The sequence below is a fragment of the Procambarus clarkii genome, chromosome 30 (genome assembly GCF_040958095.1).
Source record: "Procambarus clarkii isolate CNS0578487 chromosome 30, FALCON_Pclarkii_2.0, whole genome shotgun sequence".
Classification (NCBI taxonomy): domain Eukaryota; kingdom Metazoa; phylum Arthropoda; class Malacostraca; order Decapoda; family Cambaridae; genus Procambarus; species Procambarus clarkii.
This window is the reverse complement of record NC_091179.1, coordinates 18,536,643-18,557,341: the sequence shown is the minus strand read 5'-3', so window position 1 is coordinate 18,557,341 and position 20,699 is coordinate 18,536,643. Positions and strand designations below refer to the sequence as shown.

At 44.9% G+C, this 20,699-nt stretch overlaps 1 protein-coding gene across 1 annotated transcript in view; it reads right to left on the bottom strand.

Annotated features, from left to right (window-relative positions):
* Positions 1-9,608, bottom strand: part of LOC123765451 (von Willebrand factor A domain-containing protein 7) — a 17,519-nt gene extending 7,911 nt beyond the window's left edge. The window contains exons 1-14 of the mRNA XM_045754031.2: positions 8,822-9,608; positions 8,221-8,462; positions 7,650-7,938; positions 7,345-7,450; positions 6,416-6,555; positions 5,916-6,129; positions 5,569-5,681; positions 5,309-5,425; positions 5,017-5,196; positions 4,162-4,291; positions 3,347-3,607; positions 2,733-2,818; positions 1,956-2,076; positions 866-1,070 (exon numbers count right to left, since the gene is read on the bottom strand). Coding sequence (XP_045609987.2) covers positions 866-1,070; positions 1,956-2,076; positions 2,733-2,818; positions 3,347-3,607; positions 4,162-4,291; positions 5,017-5,196; positions 5,309-5,425; positions 5,569-5,681; positions 5,916-6,129; positions 6,416-6,555; positions 7,345-7,450; positions 7,650-7,938; positions 8,221-8,462; positions 8,822-8,944 — 2,327 coding nt within the window. The 5' untranslated portion in view covers positions 8,945-9,608. The remainder of the gene's footprint in view (positions 1-865; positions 1,071-1,955; positions 2,077-2,732; positions 2,819-3,346; positions 3,608-4,161; positions 4,292-5,016; positions 5,197-5,308; positions 5,426-5,568; positions 5,682-5,915; positions 6,130-6,415; positions 6,556-7,344; positions 7,451-7,649; positions 7,939-8,220; positions 8,463-8,821) is intronic.
* Between the last annotated feature and the right edge of the window lie 11,091 nt (positions 9,609-20,699).

Sequence of the window (20,699 nt, the reverse complement as noted above, 5' to 3'; positions counted from 1 at the left end):
GGTAAAGGGAGGTTCCCACCGGAAGAGTAAAGGCTATAGTTACTACAGAGGCTTGGGATCGCTCCATTGTTTCAAGGTTAGACATATATATATATATATGCACGAGTTATGGAAAATATAAATCTGCCTCATATGGGCTGATAGGTATTTTGCGGTTTTCTTTATTCTTATGTTCTTAAGAAGAAAGTCTGGTAAAACAGGCGGTGGAGAGGCAACAAGATCATAACATAAAATATTCTTACAATGATGTAAGGAAGAGGTTCTTCAGTGCATGATAAGTAAGTGAAATGAGCTGAAAATGGGAAATGGCTGAGGCAAATTCCATAAGTTTCAGGAGTAAGTACAGTAGACTCGAGTCTCTGAAAGCCTATATTGTACAGATAAAAACCTCGTTTGGTTTGGTGTTGGGCTTAAGGGCTACTAGTCTCTACAGGGTTATTAAGCCCCATCAACCTCTGGAGGGGATACTAAGGCCTATACACCATTGGAGGAATATTAAAGCCTATCAACTTCTGGAGGGCTATTAAGGCCACCACAACACTTGCTGACCAAACAGCAAGTATATCATAATCCTGAACATTGTATGGGACTAAAATAAAATTACAAGTATATATACACCGAGAATTGGAACACACCTCTCGGTATATATACACACACATATGCATATGTGTGTGTGTATATACACACACACATATGAGTAAAGTGGGGCATACACACACATTTCAAACACACATGCCCGAAACGCTATGCACGTTAATGGCTTTACATGAATGTAAAAATGGCACTCATATGTATTCTCACCAACCCATTGTACCTTCTTCTAAATAAATAATTATTATTATTATTATACACACACAAGGCTGACCTCTCAGGTACGACGTAGGTGAGGAAGCCCTTATCGTCCGTTCCAGTGATGTCAAAGTAGGAGCTGAGGCCGTAGTTACTGACGACAAAGTCTCCGCTGGCTGTGTCCCCGGGGCGGGCAGCTAGGTCCTCCGAGGTGGCCAGGACCCCCACGTCAGTCTCGACAGGAGTCATGAGCACCGTCAGGAGGCGGCTGAACTCATTGCCTGACGAAGCAAGTGTAAACAAAACAAACTTGCAAGTTGCTCAATACAAATTGAGAGTTCAGGGTCCTAACCTTCCCACCCCCACCCCAGGGTTTAGGACCCTAGGGGGTACAGCACCCCGTGGTGGAGTCAAGTTGGCACGTCACAGTACCAGAATACATCATCACAGTACCAGAATACATCATCACTGTACCAGTATTGTCAGAGGATCGTGTTTTGTGTTCTGAAAGTCGAGTGAGAGGTGTGCTTGCCTAGCAGTGATTTTGTAACAATTATTACCTAACACTGACTAGCTATCATTGCCTACCTAACAATAACTACTTAATAGTGACTACGGGGAGTGAAATCTAGCTCGTTATGCCCCGCCTACTAACCTTGTTGTAAACAACCGCCTTACAATTTAGCTTTCCTGACGTTCAGATTCCCAGGGAGTACATCTTATCATCAACATATAATGAAGCCACGTGCTAGGATTCTGATGCAGGATTTAGAAAACGATGGTAAACTACTCACCAGGTTTCAGTGTTGCTATGGTACACTACTCACCAGGATTCAGTGTTGCTATGGTACAATACTCACCAGGTTTCAGTGTTATTATGGTAGACTACTCACCAGGTTTCAGTGTTACTATGGTACATTATTCACCAGGTTTCAGTGTTACTATGGTACACTATTCACCAGGTTTCAGTGTTACTATGGTACAATACTCACCAGGTTTCAGTGTTGCTACCTATACCCACGCTAAACAAAGTGATACTTTGCATTTTTTCAGGTGAAACTTGCCGACATGTTGTGAAGGAATAGGATTCAAGATAAGGCTTTAGAATGTAACCCATGTTGTTGAACGACCTTCCGGACCCGACGCTATGTTACTGCACAACCTACCGGACTTGACGTGGCCGTACAGCTTGACGTAGAAGGGCTCCTCCGGCAGGGGGTCTGATCGCACGTAGAACTCATCGTCGACTTCGCCGTGGTACGGTATCTCCCGGAGACTCGCTCCCGACTGCACGTGTAAACAAACGGGAGAGAGTAAACACAATTGATATTACCATATATACGAAAATAATTGAAAACAAATTATGTTATGAGTTTCTTTTAAAAATTTGCTATTTTTTTTTAATATGATACACCCCATCTTGGATATACCGAGTTTCATATTAATTAAATTTTGATATTGGTATCTGGACCTGAAATATAATTCACTTGTTATTATCTAATCTTCCGTTTTCTTTTATTATGATGAGAGAAAATGCAGTGTTAATAAGATTTAAGACACGTAAGATAATTAAGATAACAGAAAATGTAGTTTCAAATATTTTTTTACGGTTTATTTTCTAATATGTAATAATGTCAAAAGCGCCAAATTCTTCTATTTGACAAATATTATGCATAATAGCAAGTTTTTTCTTCCTATTAGGAAATATTTGCCAAAAACATATTTTAGTTTTTTGATAGTTTTAGGAATTAAAATCGGACCTCAGGAATTACCGCTCATTGCCGTTAGTAGCAATGCGCTCCCGCGTACCGTCATGTCAAATTTAACATATCACATCCTAAAGGTTAATATATCTTTAATTGTGGAGTGTTTAAGTGTTTAAAGTTAAGTTATCTTTTAGTGAGGAGCTTCAGGCACCCCCTTGCCCCCTCCTCCAGGCTTACCTTGTCCACATACTCAATTCGTGTGACATCGGTGACGTCACTCTCCAGGTAACCAATCAGCGTCACCTCCACGTAATACACAGTATCTGGGGGACAAGAATAATTGGCTCAGCATATAATATGAAGTGAGTTTAATAACATTATGCCAGTAAACCAGTGATAAGGAAATATGTACAATAATTCAGCCTGAGTGTGAAAGTCAGTCTGTGCTGCCTTATTATCGTGACGTCGAGAACTTAAATATAGCCGTTGACAGCGTTCTGTGAGATGTTAGACGTGTTGCTGGCCCGAGGTAGGGCCTGGGGACGTTGGTGAGTTAAGCAGCACCTGGGGGGACTCATTCGTGAGGCGAGCATGGTGATTAAGAGGACGTGGAGTGGGAATCAGTGAATAGTCGAGCAGGAACTGGGAATGTGTTGTGATTTACTGATGAATCACGAGGAAACTGAGGAGCAGGAGTGATTCACCGATGACTCGAGCTGGACTTGTGAAGAGTGACTCATTCAAGATTCGTCCAGCAAATTAGTAATTGCCTAATGAGTTTAGATGAACCTGGTGAGGGAGTGTCAATACGAGTCTCTAACAGGACCTGAGGAGGTGGAGGTGTAACTCACTGACGAGAGGGTTGCCCTCAGCGGCGCGGTAATGAGGGTGTGGCGGGGAAGGGTCAAGGATGGAGAACCCGCCCAGGAAGCTCAGCGTGGAGTTGCCGCTGACGGAGACGCTGTAGGTGGAACTCGAGTAGGTTTGGAGACTCCACAGGCCGTAGCGAGGCTCTATCCACTTTATGGCTTTAAGACCGCTGCTGTAGACCACGACCTCGATCTCGGGGTCCAACAGCAGGCTGGCTTCGTCCATTAGGTCGTACTCGGTGCCTGGTGAAACCGGCACAAAGGCATAAGAAATTCCAATTAACACGCAACCATTTTCATCCAGTCTAGGCCTCAAGTCTCCCAGTAACGTAGCTTCTACGATGATACCTAGCTGCTGCTTCCACAAATCTCTAACCCTTTTCTGACCCACGTCAATGGTAATTCATATTTAAAATCAAGCTTCCCCAATTTAGTTCCATTATTTATGTGGTAGATTTTTAAGAATCCTATTTATATCCAATTTAATAAACTAATTCTTCAACTTCAAGAGTTCATATACAGTTTGCAAACATGAGATTAGAATTATGTCACGTAAGTCACGTTGGGTTACAAAGACAAGACAGTGTTTAATGATAACACTATAATATCAATTACTAAGATACAATAACTTAGAACTTCCACTATTAAAGGTCACAGATATAAATCTCAGTACCCAAATAATCTTTAGGGAAGATCCAGCAAGAAAATAAACATAACTGAAGGTTGTTCAGTAAATTATGAGCATCGCAAGACTCACTCCCACCAGCGTCACCACTAGGAACCCCTTTCCAACTCACCGGTGATATCCTTCAGCAGCGCCGTGGTAACAACGCCGGCGATGCGGATCTCGAAGTCACTGATGGAGTCATCAATGGGCACAGCGATATCCTGGCGCCCCACAAGTCCTTTCAGCTGGGTGACGTCCACCTAAAGAGAGGAAGGAAATGTCTGGTTAAGGCAGACGAGTTCTTCACCTTTCCCTCACCATCACAGTGTCAATCTTTCAGTGAGGGATCTGGAGCAACCAATTAACCAGCTCTCATATATTTTATTTACTGACCTGGAATTCCAAAACAGATGTGGAGGTGTGTGTGTGTTGAGTGATTAATAATTACTCACACATTATACTGATAAGTGTATATGGACTTTAAAAAGCTAGAGTTAGAGCCTACTTTAGTGGCACCAAGTAGCGGTCAACTCGTTCTTATTGATGCCTTGTATTATTTATTTCAAAATATATAATACTGAAGGACAGTAGTTTCACAGAACAGACCTTAACTCATGTTCATCCATTTTTTAAAGTCTGGTAACAAAATATACGAATACAAATAATAAGGCCCCCCTCCCCCAGAAGCTCTCGTGATAGGAACGCAACCTTGGGCTATTGTCTCCTGAATGTGGTCCTGAGACTAGTGTGTTTTAAACAGGTCTGTGAAGCGCTCGTGTTCAGAATGCGGACTTGGGGGCTAGTATTCTGAACACAGCTCAGAAGCATGTGTTCTGAACACGTCCCAGAGGCTAACGTGTTCTGTTAGGCTTGTAGTGTTCTGAACCTGGCCCTTGTGGTTCTCGTGTTCTGTATATGCAGCACCTGTTTTTATTTCTGTCGAGCACTCGCACACGGACAACCACACAAGCACTGGCACACTTACGTCAGAGCTCTCGACACCTTCACTGAGGATAGGCATGATGGTGTCGATGCTGAACTTGTCTGAGGGGATGAAGAGGCCTCCCGTAGAATCAGCGAGCCGGCGGTACTCCTCCACCTGCGTCAACACGTAGCCACGGCTCGGGGTCTCGCTGGGGATGCTCCCACTGTAGATGATCGACACCTGGAGCCACAGTAGACTGGGTTAGTGTCTTCATAAGGAGGAGAAGGAGACAAAAAGAAAAAGAGTACGAGAGAAATACAGGGAGAGAGATGGAGAGGGAAAGGACTCTCACCTTGTTGTGCTGTTGCTGGGATCTGGCAATATCACTCTCCATCTTCTCCCCGTCCTTGGCTCCGACGTCAGTGAAGCAAAAGATGTCGCCGTAGTCTGGTGTCAAGCTCAGAGCCAGCTGCCAGGGACACAACATCATTCTTCATTAACCGGTCACACTCACACCAAAGTTAACTTATATATAATAATATATATATATGCCAATTATAATAATATACAAGAAGGTAACAGAAAGGGAAGAAGCACATGGTGGTGGTGTACCTGAAGGCCAGACCAGAACATCTCTTCGATGTCCCCGCCGTTGTGGGCATAAAGGGCATTGACGGCTTCCAGGAATTCAGTAGCGTTGTCTGTCCTCAGTCCGGGTCCCCAGGCTGCGGGGTGGAGAGCAGGGTTGAGGTGGTCTACACACACACACTCGCAGGGGTTTAGTTTCATAATAAAATGAACAAAGCTCTGATATGAATATGGGACCAATTACGGTCTCATCTGAAACATCAACTGGCTTAGATTAGCAAAATAATTGATTTTATGCAGCGGGTATTAGTGTAAGCAAAGCCTATTTTATCAATCTTGCTGATGTGCCTCTCGGCACCTGACTGGCTTACTGGGGTCGTTGTAGGGAGCCAGGATGTAAAGCTCAGGGTTGGTGTTCTCCACGATACTCGCGACCTGGTCCTTGACAGCCTCGATGTCGTCTGACATGGAGCCCGTGGTGTCGATGACGATGGAGAGAGCAGACCCTTGGTACAGGTCGAACAGCCGTCGGTACTTCTCGTTCCCCACGGCGTCCAGCAGCACCCTCAGGTAGTGATCCGTCGCCTCACGTTGCAAGATTTTGATTATTACACTTTTTATGTGTGCTCATGACGTCATGCATCCATGTAACATGCACAAATTAATGCAATTTAATATGAATGTCTGAACATTCATATATTGATATAAACAATTTACTAAGATAGTTATCTGACTCAAAGTCTAGAGACTTTTTCTGTTTTCATTTATTCTCAATGGACTAGAATAAATTCAATAATTTATACTTGAAATATTGACGTGAAGCAGAGGGTGGAGGAGAGGGTGGAGGAGAGGGTGGAGGCGTGTGTCTCACCTGGACAGCGAGCTCAGCTGCCTGCTGGTGCAGGTGGTGGTGGGGGGAGAAGCAGGGGGAAGCTGTGTCCTTGTTGATGCCTCCCTCAGCTGGCTGCCAGGAGCTGGAGTCCAACACACCGCCGTGGCTACACTTGCCGCCTGACAACACAAACAAACGATGCCTCTTTATTTTATATCGTAAAAGAAAACAAGTGCAAATCGACTGAAAAACGTAAATTTAAAATATAAATAAATAAGAGAAAAAGGAATTAATGATATTCAAAACTGCACATAATAACAAGTTTGAAGGTGAAGGAAAGACCCAATACACACAGAAATCACAATAGCGTGATGCATCACATGAACAAATCCACAAGGGCCGTGACGAGGATTCGAACCTACGTCCGAGAGCATCCCAGACGCTGCCTTAATCCACTGAGCAAGGACATGGTCAAAAGAATTGCAAAGAATTGTTCAATTGTTCATATTTATGATTTCTGTGTTGTAGTTTACTTTAGATGTGAGTTCTACACGTGGTTGCACACTGAAGGATGGTCTGACGAAGGTTGTACTGCATTCTCGAGGCCTCTTTAGCTTCCTAAATTAAGACTTTCTGGATGTCTGTCATTTTCGCAAGCGTTGCTGATGTTAAGCTGCTAATGTGTTCACTTGTGTCACCTAGATATACAGTATATATTGATTCCTGGAGTTGTCGTACCTGTGCTGGGTATGTTGACATACCTGTGGTGGATATGTTGACATACCTGTGGTGGGTATGTTGACATACCTGTGCTGGGTATGTTGACATACCTGTGCTGGGTATGTTGACATACCTGTGGTGGATATGTTGACATACCTGTGCTGGGTATGTTGACATACCTGTACTGGGTATGTTGACATACCTGTACTGGGTATGTTGACATACCTGTACTGGGTATGTTGACATACCTGTGGTGGGCTTGGGTATAAGGTAGATGTCAGCCATTGGATCGTCGTACTGGTAATACCCGCTGCTCAGTCTTGCCCCACTCACCACGTTGCCGGAGCACTCTCCCTGCACACACAAACACGTTATTTGCTGAGGCATCCTCGGTGCTCATGTAGGCTGTCATGAGTGCTCAGTGAGGCAGCATTTACACACAATATTCCTCAAACCAGTCAAAACAAGACGGATCTTATGTTATATATGAATATTGTGAGATAGTTTCCAGGTCAAAATATAATGCATGTTAGAAATGGCCTGAAGACCGTACCTGGGAACTGGGACACGGTGTACACACAGCTTCTGTTGGGTCTGCTAGATCCTCGAACTCGAATCCAGGAAGACCAAGATCGGGCAGGATGGCCGTGTTACCTTGCTCGACCCAGGTGGAGTGTGCATAGAACTTCTGAATGGAATGGAAGGAGAGGCCCAGAAGGGAGCGGGCAGCAGTGTACGCCTCGTCCAGCAGAATGGAAGTCAGAATTTGCGGATACCTGTCCGTCAGCGACGCTTGCAGCTCTGTGAGCTCCTCCCCGTCCCCCTGGATGTCTGGGTCATGTCTGCGGGTGGTGGAGTGTTCGTCAGAGTATCAACGGTTGAACACCAGTGGTGATTGCCAGGTACATATCACCGAAATCACAAGTAATTTGCAAACACCGTGATATTCGGGGCTATGATGGCGTTGCGCAGAGCTAATGCTAACTGAAGGGCTCTTGTTTCAAACTGAAAGCGATTAATTTTGTGGAATATTAATAGACCTGAACAGAGGAGCCAGTTATTAAAATCTGAACTATGGAACAAACCTAGACTATAAAATAGACCTCAACTACGGAACAAAGTACCTAAGTTGTACGGCGGAGTCTGCCTTTACGTTGGCTGCAGCTATAGAGTTGACAGCCTTGATGAAGCGAGCGGGAGAGGCGGAGGCGCCGTAGTAGGCGTGGTAGAGCTCTGTCAGCGTGACCGAAGGGGGGACGTTAAAGTCCGGCTGCGACTCCGGCGGGTACTGCAAGAAGAACTGGCGAAGGTTGCGACGGATAGCCTCCCGAGTGATCCACTTGTGGTCCCGGGTCAACGCAACCGTCTGGGGACATTGAGCCAGGTCAGGAATACAGTCGGGTGAGGTCAGGTCAAGTCTTACAGTCATATTCAGGGGCCGAAGAAGAAGAGGCCAGTTACTCGGATCATGTATCAGGGAAGGAGAGAGGGAGAGAGGAAGAGAGGGGGAGAGAGAAAACAGTAGGTATACAGAAGTTTGCAATCCTACGAGAAACAGATGCATATTTCACTAAACTACTGCCATTGTAGTTTAGATACTAAACTAAATACTAAAATCTGGTTATGTGTTTCCTAGAGAATCATTGAAGCATCATTTAAGATGAGGCCTGACTTGCAGTGATTGGTAGGCCGAGGAGGAGGAGGATGACCTGTGGAGAAACTAACCTGATCAGGACACAGGATGTGGGCAACATCTGGGTCGGAGGTGTTGAGCGGGGTGGCGAGAAAGGCTGCAGTTCCCTGCAGCGCCGCCGCCAACACCACCACCTGCAGGCCGAAACCAGCCATCTCTTCGTCTTGGGTTGTCGCACTCTACCGCAGCTTGGGTTACAGCAAGATCTTAACTATGAGCCAAAGAACCAAAAATTGAAGAAATGCTGCAGATAAATCTCAATATCTGCCTTTAATGAACCTGAAATAATGCTAATGCAGCTATAGACGGAAACTTAAGAGAACTACTATCTTCTGCAATGGACCGAAGAGGAGTTACTTTGTTACTAATGAAACACTAGTCAGTGGTATTCACGTCCTCGAGCGTTCACGAAGATCTGGGAGAGGAGAGAGAGGCGGCGTGGAGCGGGCAGTCAGACTGACGCTTTTATACGCTTGGCGCGTCGTATGTCGCAAAAATCACATTAATTAGCTCTGCATGGGGGCGGGGGAGCCACGAGGGGCAGGTTGAACAGTGGCACATGTCACCTCCCAGCAGTCCATCGATAACAGCGGGACTTCCGTGTCCCCCTGACACTGTCGTCATGTAGGTCATCAGGTCAGCCAGTTCACCGGGGCCCCCACGTAAACGCATCCATGCTCACTGTCACGCACACCCGCTCCTAGACGGCTTGTTGTTGTCGTTTGTTTTTGAGAGAGAGAGAGAAAACCAGGCGCTTAACCTAGCTCAAAAGGCAGCCAGGAGACTTAACTGCTCTACAGCGCATGTCACACCTTAACAGCAAGGGCTGCAAAACCTTATATGAAGCACAAGTTCACTCTCATCTAGAGTATGCACCCCCTTTCCTGGATCGCCTGCCCCCCATCTTTCGTCAGACTGTTGGAGAAAGTGGAGAGACGGGCAAGAAGGCTTATCTCTAGTCTTGGCCAAGTCTGGCGGAAACGGTCTGAACATCACAGCATGCAACACCATCGTCACGGTGTTAGTCTTGCTGTTATGTACAAGACCAACATCCTCAAAGTTCCACACCCGGCTCAACTCCGTGGACGACCAGTAGTTGCCACCCGTAGCGCTAGGCTCTCAACCTTCAACAGTCTCCTGCTGGAAGTGCCTTTCTCAAGAACATCACTCCATCAGCGATCATTCACTCCTACGCTGACTCTCATCTGGAACTTATTCGCTCAACAGGTTAATACACGGGAGACCAGGTCAACTGATCACATGAAGGCTCTGGCACACAGTTGGATAAAGGCTCATCCTGTTCCTTATATGATTGTTACCTAATTTTGTTAATGAATGAATAAAGGCTATTCCTACTGATGCATATAAGAGGCTCATGAAATAAACCGACCTCTAGGAGTAGGTTTCAACTTAGCTTTCCCAGGTTCCTTATTTGATAGTTCCCTATATGATAGTTTCAACGTACATTCTCATGAAATAAATGAGTGTGTAGGAGCAGGCTTCAGATGAGCTGAGGTAGGATAACAGCTCTTACTTGCAGTTTCACTAGGCACGTCATTTGTCATCCCTTATGAACCCCTAGTCTTTGTTTAAAAAAAAAAAAACGAGATATACCCTAGTGACCCTATTTAGAGGAAGTAATGCGCCGCAACACAGGTGGAGTGTTCTCAGCAGAACACTTGGGCAACATAGTGGTGGTGGGGGTAGTCACGCGACCATGACCTTGTATACCCACCCACTACTATTATTATGTTTAATCTGCGTCAGTTTATATCTCTTCACAGCTTAGATTAAACTCGATTTTACATCTCTGCAGATCAAATTAGTAACAAAATTCAATATCAAGAATATTGTGAACCTCATCATTTTTGGACGAAAAAATGTTTCCCAATGTTTGTTTACTGGAGATTTAAGTCAATTGTTTACCTCGGGAGACATTTTTATATGTATATTATTTTGGGGTGATATTTTTGTCATATGCACGAAAACACCGCGACGCGAACGCCAGTCACTAAGAAAGACTTCAAGCGAGTCTTTGCCATGGATACCTGAAGGTGACGAGGCGGATCCTCGAGTGTTTCCTCCCACTTTGTTGGTGGACACGGCTGTGTAGCAACACACGTCCACACTTTCACTTCAGGAATACGTAGAGTTATTCCGTGTGATGCTTGTGGTTCCTCAAAGATAGGTGTCAGGTCCAAAAGGAACCAGAGGCCAGGGGCCAGATTCACGAAGCAGTTACGCAAGTACTTACGAACGTGTACATCTTTCCTCAATCTTTGACGGCTTTGATTACATGCATTAAACAGTTTACAAGCATAAAAACTTCTCAATCAATTGTTATAAAGAACCTCCTGGTTCTTCAGAGCTCATTAACTATTTAATACTTGTAAACAAAGCCGCCAAAGATTGAGAAAAGATGTACAGGTTCGTAAGTGAGGATTCAAACTTGTGACTTAACCCCTCATGGCAGTCATCTGACCTCCAGCCGGGTCTCATGCTTCTTTCACCAGGGGCCAGATTCACTAAAGCACTTACGCAAGGACTTACGAGCGTGTACATCTTTTTTCCAATCTATGGCGGCTTTGTTTCCAATTATTAAACAGTTAATGAGCTCCGAAGCACCAGGAGGCTGTTTATACCAATAACAACAGTTGAATGGGAAGTTTTCATGCTTGTAAACTGTTTAATAAATGTAACCAAAGCCGTCAAAGATTGAGGAAAGATGTACACGTTCGTAAGTACTTGCGTAAGTGCATTCCTGAATCTGCTGGTTGATATGTGGGTTGTAGAACAAGCTCCTGCGGTATTTTCTTTCTTTAGTAATACAATATAATACTCGGTTACTGTTTTTTTTTTACAAATGAATTGGTATATATCAGTGATGCTTTAGCTAAATGTATTCTTCATTGTACATTGGTATATCAATATTGTACTATTTTATATAATGTTAATTTATATCTTCTTAGATATCTTCATTGATATTTAATATTCTTAGATATTATTTAGCATACCTTAAGATTGTCCATATTTCTTTTTTGTGGGAACTGTATGTAACCTACTAGTGTAGGTTACATACAGGGGCTACTTCCTTAAGAACAGGGGCTACTGGAAGGGGCTACTTCTTAGAGTAGCCCCTTCAGGTGTCTGCTGGAACGCAGACCTTACTCCGAAGTTCTTAAAGATTTGTTGTACTGTCTGCAAGCTAAATACAAATATAATTATATTAATATGTTCTTAACGAGGATACAAAGAGGGTTCTAAAACGGTCCAAGCAGGATAAACCTTACAATAACGACTTCAAACTGGAGAAACTTAGTTTTAAATAGGATAGAGAGAAGTACTTGTTTGGAAACATGGTTGTGGATGAGCGGAATGGTCTGCCAGCTTGTATTATTGAGACGAAGAGTTTAACAGGAGTCAAGAATAGATTAAATAGTTATACGGGTGAGAAATTGTGGACTTATGTGGTACTCGCCTAGAACGGGTCAAAATGACTGCTGTGGTTATCAGCTTCTTTATTGACAAAATGAATTTACAATTTTGCCTAATAGAAGTAATAACGTCTCATTGCAGTGAGGATAGTGTTCGTATTCACTGCCACACAGGACAGAGGATCATGACAAGACAATAGGTCCAAATTGTAGATTTTAAGGCATATATTTCATGAGGTTTCATTCTACTACGTGTGGCTCTATGGAACTTACACACGTTATATACGGTAAGAGTGAGGTATGTGTGTGTGTGTCCCCACGTGGTGGCGTGTCTTGCAGCCTGGCGGCAACACCATGTGGCGAGTCTGGCCTTATTCCCACCTTGGGTGAGGCAACTTCCTTCCAACGCTCACCTCTCTGGCGCGATGTCGTGCCCCTCCTCCACACAAGTGCACTGTGGGAGGAAGAGATTCAGTAGTTGTTGTTGATTTGGAAGCCACGACGGCACAAGTGCCAGATGTGTTACGAGATTCCCGTTTCGGGGAAAACGCAAAGCTTTGCGGCTATACCCTACCTGTCGGTGGGAAAAAGATGTCTACCCCTCTACCCACGCCTGGAGTCCCTCAGAGAGGTGAAAGCCGGACACCCGCACAGAAAATCAGCTGGAAGACTATCGACATGCAGTGACCCCAGATGACACAGGTATAAGGCATCTTGTGAACTCTGGGAAACCGAACAAAGTCATGATTTAACGGCAGAATCGCGATGACCGTTCTTAAAAACTTCAGTCGGACAAAACCGCAGCAACGTCTTCCGACGACCTCCTGCGGAGAAAATACGTGGCCCACTACGCCCCTTGGGTACACCTCCAGCCCACCAAGACCTGCAGACTGGCACCTCTCGACCAAGCCGGCGCCGGACACCGTCTACCTGGCCAAAGATCCAACCGAAAAATTGAAAAAATCAATGAAACTTTTGAGACCCTAGACGGTAAGCGTGTCAGGCGTCGAATCAATCCGGGCCGTTGAAGGGAGGGCCTGACGGCAGTATCCGGAACTAAATGGACAAAATCGCGGCCCCAGGAAGTGGTGCCCAGATGGCCACTCTTCGTCAACGATGTACCAGGAGCCTGCGAAGCACAGTACCAAGTAACGTTGCATAATTTAGTTATTTTATTTGTGACCGTCTATGTAAGATATGCGACTCTTGTCTCGTGTGGGTTAATCTCTGTTAGTGATGTGCCCAAGTAGAGAATTATTTAGGCCTACTAATATATAAGAATACTGTAGCACAGCGATCTGGCTCCACTTGCCGCCTCTTCATGCCCGTGTCACCTATAAGATAGTTTAATCTTTATCAATCATCATCTGCAGCCCTGCTCTCAGATTGGATTGGCGCGTCTACGGACCCCATCCCCAGTATCAGCTATTGATACAGATAATGGCTCCAAAGAGCTTCCACTTACGGGCTCACCATAGCCCGTGCGACTTGGAACTTTTTGTTCCGAGTAGCTGAATTTAAAACAACAACAAGAACGATCTGCGCAGTTTGGTGAACTGAATGGTTGAGTTCGATTCCTGCAAGAGGAGAGAGACGTTTAGTCACATCTGACGCCTCTGTTCACCTAGCAGTAAAGAGGTACTCAGGAGTAAGCTTACCTGTCATGGTTTGTATTCAGGGAAAGATCATTAGTTAGTCCGACACAGGGAACACTTTGATATCCCTGACCGGGCTAGATGCTTAGGCACGTGTCTTTACACGTGATGCCTGAGCTACCTGCCCGGGAGTTGGGTGACTTGTGGGTTGCATCCTGGGGAAGGCCAGTAACTAGATAGGGAAATAAGCATATCATTTGAAACCGGAAATGTCAAACATGTTTCAGTTCCAAGATAAAACTGGAAAAAATCTGTACGAATAATTTTGAGGACGTTTGACAAGCCACCGACGTCGTACCCTCGTGGCGAGGGTAGGAAGTATTCAAACACAGTACACTGAACTGTACTGGGGTTCCTGTACACCATGTACTGGTGATGGTGGACCTCAGGTAAGTTCAGATAATGATCATGCCTTCCCAAAGGCCACCCCTTGCAAAATAAAAATGCTTGCGATAAAACTATGCGTTTTCTCTTGATATGAAGACAGTCATAGAAAATGCAATTAATTTTCAACGCCAAATATTTCAAAGTGAATACGTTCACTTGCCGGCGGCCATAGAACCAAATTCTATGTTCATCTTCAAACGTTTCTCTTTATTTTTAGGGCTTATGCAAGATACAAGAATTAGATGAAAGAATAAATTAAGATATTTCATGTAATATGTATCTGTAAGGGGTCTAAGTAGTACAGTCGGGTTCGTTCCAGACCCACAATCTAGAATTCCAGGTTCAAATCCCGGGCGAGATAGAAATGGTTGGGCTCGTTTCCTATCACCTAATGTCTCTGTTCACCTAGCAGTAAATAGGTACCGAGGAGTTAGTCAGCTTGTTAAGGTGGGAGGAGACTTCTATATAAACCTAACATGTACTGTATTATACTTTATATGTACACTGTCTGCCTGTCACCGCGACACAATGCATTATTGATATTTATTATTGTATATATTGTATTGATTTGATGTATTTTATTCTGTATCTTGGTATATGTATTGATTTGTTTACATTCATCTATATCTGAACTTACTTGAAAGCAACTAACACTTGTGGCCTCAACGAGGACAAGAAGCCGGCGGCTTGTCAGAGGTCCCCCTCCCCCCATTTGTCTTGATGACCTTTTCCAGTTGTACTTTAATAGTTAACAGTTAAAAGATCGTGTTAAAATGTTGCCCATGAAACAAGCGAGTAGTGTCGCGGTGCTGGCACTAGTGACTCTACCAGTGGGCTCTGCCAGCGGGCTCTGCCAGCGGGCTCTATCAGCGGGCTCTACCAGCAGGCTCTACACAGGTGACCTGGTGGACCACGGTACAAGTGACCTCCCCGCCCCCCCCCCCAACAAGCTGACCAACTCCTCGGTACCTATTTACTGCCAGGTGAACAGGCAAATTAGGTGATAGGAAATGCGGGAAACCATTTCTGTCCCGTCCGGGATTCAAACCCGGAATTCTAGATTTTGCACATTGCGTATTGAATACATTGAATATTGAAACGTACGTAGAATTCATGTGCGCTTGTCCTTAACCTGATAAAGGACAGGTCGTAGAATATTACCGCAGTGAATTCTAGACATAACAGATAAAACAGTTCTGATTAATTCATTATCTTTATGCGCGGTTTGTGTCAAAGGAAAAGGAGTAGGGTTGTTTAACGAGGGTCTCACGATATCATTATATCTGTATCTATTTATCCAATTGTTGTTGTTGTTGTCAAGGGCCAAACAAATACAATGAAGGAGGTTTAGAGGCTTGGCAAATATAATGCACTTCTAATGAATTTGTAATTATCTGTTATACAACATGATAAAAATCGTGTTGGGTAAAATCCGGCGTTTGTCATCCTTGGTGGGAGTGGTGCCATCTGTGTGTTGATTGCTCTCAAGGTGTCTGCCGGTCGAACCGCAGCTCCTGGGCCCCTTTCACTTCTCGGTCGTTTGGTGTAATGAGACACCCGACCCACATTTGGCCTATTTTATCCCCCTCTTGAAGCTGGTATAGAAAAATTCCCCCTCTCAGGTATGTATCCTGATGGATACTAGATGTATCCATCTAGTCCACTTCAGTGGGGCCAGATTCACGAAAGCACTTACGCAAACACTTACGAACCTGTACATCTTTTCTCAATCTTTGGCGGCTTTGTTTACAATTATTAAACAGTTAATGAGCTCCGAAGCACCAGGAGGCTGTTTATAACAATAACAGCAGTTGAATGGGAAGTTTTCATGCTTGTAAACTGTTTAATAAATGTAGCCAAAGCCGTCAAAGATTGAGAAAAGATGTACACGTTCGTAAGTACTTTCGTGAATCTGGCCCCTGGAGCTCAGACCTCACAAAGAGAGACGTTTGTGTACATGTCTACGACTCTCCTCGGGCTCCAGCTCCCAGACATCTCCCGCGTTCTCTCCGAAAACAAACAAGAAAATTTGTATACAATCTCTAGTTTGGTGGCATGCTTCTACAGGCTGTTTCCATATCGCGAGTCCAATGTTGGGGTTCCATGTTGTGGGTTACATGTTGGGGTTCCATGTTGTGGGTTACATGTTGGGGTTCCATATTGGGGTTCCACACTCCCACTGACCTCATAAAAAAGTGATATAATTCTATTAGAGAGCCATGTTGTCCATGCTTGTGAAAGCGCTGCGGGATGAGCCAAACGTCGAGTTAAGGAGCCTACATGAATGCTCATTTTTCCAGAGTACTCATTTTCTCCAATAGTTCCAGAAGCTATTGGGCTCTGTCATATCTATATATATAACTCAGTAGCCTGCCTCCACAACATCACTTCCTAGTGCATTCCATTATTAACTATTCTGACACTGAAAAAATATTGATAATGTCTTTGTGGCTCATTGGGTACTTAGTTTCTATGTTGCCTTGTTCGTGTCCCTTGATAAACAGTCTATCCATGTCTGCCCTGCCTATTCACTTGAGGATTTTGTATGTGGTAACCATGTCTCTACTGTTTCTTCTGTCTTACAGTAAAGTGAGGTTTAACACAGCCTTTCCTTCTAGCTCATGCATATCACTTCAGGGATCAGCTTGGTGCAATACCTCTCAACTTTCTCCAGCTTCGCTTTGTGTTTAACGACAAAAGGACTCCAAGCTGGTGCCGCAAATTCCAGATTTGAAATATGCATAAACGATATACAAGATTCTGAATAACCTTATGTTCAGATTCTTAAAGGTAGCTCTTGTATTTGCCAACCTTGTCGACTTTCAACAAACCGCCGGCTTGCTGTCATCGTTGAGGCCACTAGGATTAGCGCCCTCAGGTAAATCAGGTAAAATGCAGCTGATGATATTCTTTTGACGTGGGCTTCTTGGGGACAGTTCGGGAGGAATATAAACTCTCAAATCTTTTGTAAGATTCCAATAGGATTTTCTCTCCCATGTACTAACATGAGTCTGTTCTCCCAGTCTCCGTACTCAGCTTCATTACACTGCACTTGCTAGGGTTAAACTCTAGTAGCCACTCGAGGGATAATATTTTAAATTTGTACATGTCCTTTAATAGCTTGGCGCAGCAGTCTTCCATTGTGTTTATCCTACTCACAAGTTTTGTATCGGCAGCAAACATTGTAAGGAAGGAATATATCTCCTCTGGTAAGCCCTGTGTGTACTCACTTAGTTGAGCTTGCGGGGGTTGAGCTTTGGCTCTTTGGTCCCGCCTCTCAACCGTCAATCAACTGGTGTACAGGTTCCTGAGCCTACTGGGCTCTATCATATCTACACTTGAAACTGTGTATGAAGTCAGCCTCCACCACATCACTGCCTAATGCATTCCATTTGTTAACTACTCTGACACTGAATAAATTCTTTCTAATGTGTCTCTGTGGCTCATCTGGGTACTAAGTTTCCACCTGTGTCCCCTTGTTCGCGTACCATGCGTGTTAAACTGTTTATCCTTATCTACCCTGTCAATTCCTCTGAGGATTTTGTAGGTAGTGATCATGTCTCCCTTTACTCTTTTGTCTTCCAATGTCGTGAGGTGCATTTCACGCAGTGTTTCCTTGTAACTCATGCCTCATAATTCTGGGACTAGCCTAGTGGTATACCTCTGAATTTTTTCCAGCTTCGTCTTGTGCTTGACAAGGTACTGGCTGCATGCTGGGACCGCATAATCCAGGATTGGTCTTACATATACTGTGTACAAGGTTCTGAAAGATTCCTTACACAGCTTCCTGAAGGCTGTTCTGATGTTAGCCAGCCTCGCGTATGCCGCAGATGTAATTCTTTTTATGTGGGTTTCAGGAGACAGGTTTGGTGAGATATCAACTCTTAGATCTTTTTCTCTGTCCGTTTCAAGAAGTACTTCATCTCCCATTCTGTATCCTGTTCAGATAATTCTTGTGACATTTCTCCAGTCCGATACATTGCCTCTGATTACTGCCCTCATTTTCCTATCAGAAAATTTTTCATCCATGTTAGAAGCTTACCTGTCACTTCTCCAATATTTTCCAGTTTCCAGAACAACCTCTTATGTGGAACTCTGTTGAAAGCCTTTTTTAGGTCCAGATAGATGCAGTCAACTCAACCATCTCTTTCCTGTATATTCTCTGTGGCTCGATCATAAAAACTGAGCAAATTCGTTACACAGGAAGCAGCCCGCGACAGCTGACTAACTCCCAGGTACCTATTTACTGCTAGGTAACAGGGGCATAGGGTGAAAGAAGCTTTGCCCATCGTTTCTCGCCGGCGCCCGGGATTGAACCCGGGACCACAGGATCACGTGCCCAGCGTGCTGTCCGCTCGGCCAGCCGGCTCCCTAAGCCGGCATGCTCCCGGCTGTGTGTGTGTGTGTGTGTGTGTGTACTAAATCTACTACCAATAATATTAATAATGTATTACTATTGGTGTTATATATTAGTGTTCACTGTGGTGGTTGCCAACACGACCAGGGCGGCACCGGACGACTACACTGACGCAACACCTCTAGTGCCACCTCCCTGGTCTGTCTCACACGGTGAACCGCAGTGATGTGGCCCTGGCAGTGATGTCGAGTGGCGTGTGGCCTTCCGAGCCGCCAGTAACATTGAACTTAAATGGTGTGGGCCCTCAACAGCCAGTGAATTTCACAAACAAATCTCAGGATCACTGTCTCTTGAGACAGTTCTGAGGCTCACTGTTGCTTGAGACAGTTTTGGTGATGACTGTTCCTTGGTGCAGTTCTGGGAAGCACCGCTACAAAAGACATGTCTCACTATCAATGTCTCTGTTCTGAACACTGGTGGTTGTGTTGGTGATAGTGAATTGTGGTGAAGGTGGGTGGTGCGAGTGTTGGTGGAATGTATATGATAGATGGTTGGTTGATGTGGGTGAAAATGGTAGATGTAAAATGATGTAGGTGGATGGTCTTATAGAGTGGTGTGTGTGTGTGTGTGTAGGTGGTATGTGTGTGGAGGTGCTATGGTGGGGTGCAGGTGTGGGGGGGGAGGGGGGAAATGAAGCGCCAGATGGCAGGTGGCACACACACACACTGGCCCTCACAGTGCCAGGCTGTATTCTTACAGCCTGGCACTGACAACGGGCTTTGTGGGAACTATTAATGTCGTTTTTCTCCAAATACATCTAAAAATAAATTAAAAAAGAAACAGATTGAGTGACACACACGCGCACACACATTAGTTTCAAAGCGTTATATGACAAAGAGTGCTGGGAAGACGGGACACCACGAGCGTTGCTCTCATTCTGTAACTACACTTAGGTAATTACACACACACACATACACATACACATACACGGGGGCCTGGTAGCCTGGTGGATAGCGCGCAGGACTCATAATTCTGTGGCGCGGGTTCGATTCCCGCACGAGGCAGAAACAAATGGGCAAAGTTTCTTTCACCCTGAATGCCCCTGTTACCTAGCAGTAAATAGGTACCTGGGAGTTAGTCAGCTGTCACGGGCTACTTCTTGGGTGTGTGTGTGTGTGTGTGTGGTGTGGAGAAAAAAAAAAGGTAGTTAGTAAACAGTTGATTGACAGTTGAGAGGCGGGCCGAAAGAGCAAAGCTCAACCCCCGCAAACACAACTAGGTGAACACACAGGTCTTCGCGGCCGAGCGGACTGGGCTCGAGAGTCGTAGTCCTAAGGGCCTGGGTTTGATCCCCGGCCAAGACAGATTTTTTCACCTCATGCACCTGTTCACCTAGCAATAAATAGGTACCTGGGGATTAGACAGCTGCCGAGGATGTGTGTGAGACAGAAAAAAATATATGTGGTAGGTATGGCAGGCGATCTTCCCCACCTTCAAAGGCTTTCTCGAACACCCTTTTTTCACCGCAAATGGGTAACAATTATATACTTTGTGATATTTCACACTGCTAGGCTCCTCCCACCGGAAGACCACCTACACACCCTTGATTGTTTCAAGCGTAGTTTAGACATATATACGAATGAGTTTGTCTGGAAATAAAGAGAAGCTTCCGCATATGGACCAATAGGTGTGCTAGAGTTTAATTCTTATGTTGAGCAGTGTCCAGTCTCTTGTCTTGCCGTGTTCCGCCCTCGTTCAGCAGAGGGAGAGAGAGAGGGGGGGGGTGAGTGCCAGGTGCCAGATTCCCAGAGACGACCAGTGATGCCATTTTTTGCTATGTAGTTCCTATTTATCACAGCAAGAGGAGGGTTGTTATGGGGACTGAGGGCGGGTTGGGGGTGTTATGTTGACAAGACGAATTATTATTATTATTATTATTTTATGGGGGGGGGGGGCCTGCAGAGACGCTAGGTGGGGTGGGGTGGGTGGGTGGGTTCGGGAGGGGTGTGCTTAGTTCGTAGGGAGGATGGGAAGGATAGGCGGGTGCCTCAAAGTTTCCTCTCTCGTATGGGCTGTG